Source organism: Vigna radiata, chromosome 9 (genome assembly GCF_000741045.1).
Source record: "Vigna radiata var. radiata cultivar VC1973A chromosome 9, Vradiata_ver6, whole genome shotgun sequence".
In the NCBI taxonomy this organism is placed as follows: Eukaryota; Viridiplantae; Streptophyta; class Magnoliopsida; order Fabales; family Fabaceae; genus Vigna; species Vigna radiata.
In genome coordinates this window covers 4,520,671-4,523,934 of record NC_028359.1, presented here as the reverse complement: position 1 = coordinate 4,523,934, position 3,264 = coordinate 4,520,671, and the positions used below count along the sequence as shown (strand labels likewise).

Genomic DNA, 3,264 nt, shown 5'->3' with positions numbered 1-3,264 from the left:
TTCGAGAAAAAGCACAAGCAGGATTAATGAAGCTCCTTCCTGTTCCATCATCTCGGCAACTTGCTGATATGTTTACCAAAGCTCTTCCTCCTCAGTCATTCCATGCAAACTTGTCCAAGCTAGAGATGGTTGACACCTCTCTCCAGCTTGCGGGAGGCTAACAAACTTGTACTGTATTGTAACAAATTTGCATTCTCCGCACCACTCTGNAGCACCACTCCGCACCACTCTGCCACACCACTCTTCTTTTCTTTTTGTCCATTCTGCTTTTGTTATTTTGTCTNTTCTGGTGGTATTAGTATTCTAGAATAACCTATTGTATATAAATATTGGATGACCTATTACTGAATTAGACAGATTGATTATTCCAAAATACTCTCATCTTTTATCATCTTTCGTTTTAATTTCCTCTTAGTTTCATCCCTTCTCCTTTTTCTTTCCTAAAAATATTTTGGGTTTATTTTTTACTCTTTTTGGAGTTCCTTGCTAGTTCTGGTATCCTCGAAAATTTCTTAGAAGTTCCTATTGTATCATTGGGGCTTGCGCAATATATCACGGATAAGTCGTTAAGGAAAGTGATTACATGTCTCGAAAAATCTTTGTTCATGGTTTTTATTATCTTTTGTTAGCTTTTCCATAATAATTGGTTCTCAATCCTGCCATAGGCGTTTGGAGCCCACTGTGAAAACCACATTGTGACAGGTTTATTCCAGTCCACAAGCATTTCAAGAGGAATAGTTCAGTGTTCAACACCAGACATGTTAGTCACAAGAAGGAGAATATGACATGCATTTTATATCATTGAGTTGTACATATCTTCATTTTATTATTTAAATTGAATCCATGATGGGTTTTTTAATATTTCAACATGTAAAAATGTATAAAATATTTATACATATCACTTCCTAAGAATTTCTTCACATGGTGGGTTAAATTTAATTAAAATTAAATTTTAATGTATATTATATTATACTTTTTTGTAATTTTATTTAAATTTTATTTTAAAAATATATAAAATATTTTTTTTACAAATATCTGCAAATTTTAAAATACCCGCGAACATTTTCTAAACAGATATTCACATGGATAATACGCGGAATAGTGGATATAATTTTATCTAACAGATTAAGTTGCGATAGACACTATTAGTTTATGACCTATCGCCATCCCTAAGTATATGTTCATCCAGAGATGTTCTAGTGTGATCTGAAAGAAACTTTCAGCACAAAAGTAAGCTTTTGCAACCATGCGTGAAGCAAAGAAGACACAATGTGTATAATGTAAATCAATTTTTACATCAGACATCTCAGATTTAGGATTTAGGTGAAATGTATTTTGTTTTACATCTTACATAAATATAGAATTTTACAGTTTAACAAAACAAGATTTATTTTTACATTAAATTTCCAAGATTTAACGCGAACTCACTAACATGATTGACACATTTTCCAGCATCTAAGTATAGGAACTGGATAAATAACTAAATTTTGTATACTCCGACTTTGTATTTGTTTTTTTAGTACAATTATAGAAACTTGTTTGGAAAATTCTTGTGTTTGTTTGGGAAAGACAAACCTTAGAAGACAACAAGGAAAAAACTTTTACATCACCCAATACAAACAAATGCTTAACTCATATTCATTGTCTATCAGTAACGCCTTATCTAACACATTCTAGATATTACAAATTTATAATAAGCCTGTTTCAGTTTTTGAGGAAAGAAATAAAAGTGGTGTATATTTAAATATTTTTTGTTATTCCATAAACTTTCATTATTATTTGAATATTTTAATATTTATTTTGTTTATTTTTAATAACGTTTATGTAATACAAATATGTATAAATAAACAAACCTTCTTGTGTAATAATAATGGTGTTATTCCTTTAATGTATCAAATAATTAACTAATAATAAATGTAATCAGTATACATTTATTAAATTTAATAACTAAAACTTATATATTTAACCAAAATATTAAATGGGCTTTTGTTAAGGAATAAGATCGATCGGTGCCACGTGAAGATCAAATTCACATGCAATGTTTAATCATTTATTCGTTTTTTATTTATTTCTTTGTAGGATTAGGTTACCAATCACTAAAACATCAAGAATCTTACAAACAAGAACAAGAAAATAAAAGAAAAATGCAAAAATTCTTAAGATGCTTTTATTACATTAGGTTGGTGAGTCTTGAAATACATGCATATAGATCGAGTGATATACCTTTCATTGTGACTCATTTATTTTATTTCTAGTTTTGTCATTTTCCTCCATAAAACTCGCCAATAAATATTATCTTTATCTAACGTTTCAATTATTATATGTGCAAAAATATACATAAGCTTGTGTTGATGTGTTGCAAAAACCTTATCAAACAAAATCCTCACATGATAAAGTTTCTTATATATATATATATATATATATATATAGGAAACTCCGTCGAAACCCTTAACCTAGAAAACATGAAAACACGTTGAAAAGAAGAAGAAGAAGAAGCATCTGAGGAAAACTAAACGATGATCATGATGATGAACTCAACAACACTGAAAGAAGAAGCAAGAGAGAAAGAAGAAAACGAAGAAGAAGAAAAAACAATGGCAATATGGGATTGTGGTAGTCCATTATATGATTCTTATGAATTGGTGTCTCTTGATCATATCATTGATAGGCATCTAATGGCATTCCCTTCTTCCAATGGATCATCAAAGCACATCATCACTAGATTCACTCATCATCATCATCATCACCATCATCATCATGATAGGGTGACTCAAAAATCCAAAGGGTCTTTCATATTCACAGGCATGAACAAAATTTCAGTGAAGATGTTGAAGAAGAAGAGGAAGAACAATGAAGAGATCAAGGGAAATAATAAAACGAGAAGAGGCTTTGCTGGATTTGTAGTAGGTTTGCTTTATTCCTGGAAGAAATAAGAACATTGTGTGATTTAATTTGGGCATTGATTAAGGATGTAAAGTTTTTCTTGCAATCAATGAGTTTCATTGCATCTGCAAGAACTGTTGTGGCGGTTTTCATATCTAAATTTTTCTGCTTTAATTTTCTTGCCATTGTAATTTTATGATTTATTTTTACTATGTGGGTGCATGTTATTTTACTTTCTATTGAGAAATTTAATATGGTTATTTTTTTACTTCTCAACACATATTTTATTCATTTTCCTCTTTTCTTTATATAAAAGATAACTTCAAATCAATATAGTATAGGTTTTGGAGAAGAGAATAGAAGACAAATACATTATTTTTC

The 3,264-nt window shown here is 29.8% G+C and overlaps 1 protein-coding gene across 1 annotated transcript; it reads left to right on the top strand.

Annotated features, from left to right (window-relative positions):
• Positions 1–2,447: 2,447 nt before the first annotated feature.
• On the top strand, positions 2,448–3,057 carry LOC111242530. Its single transcript, XM_022786211.1, has one exon. The coding sequence runs from the start codon at positions 2,517–2,519 to the stop codon at positions 2,931–2,933; it is 417 nt and encodes a 138-aa protein (XP_022641932.1). The 5' UTR covers positions 2,448–2,516; the 3' UTR covers positions 2,934–3,057.
• The last annotated feature ends 207 nt before the right edge of the window (positions 3,058–3,264 follow it).

Coding starts and splice junctions, on each gene's coding strand:
- LOC111242530 (XM_022786211.1), top strand. CDS start 2,517: ATGATCATGATGATGAACTCAACAACACTGAAAGAAGAAGCAAGAGAG.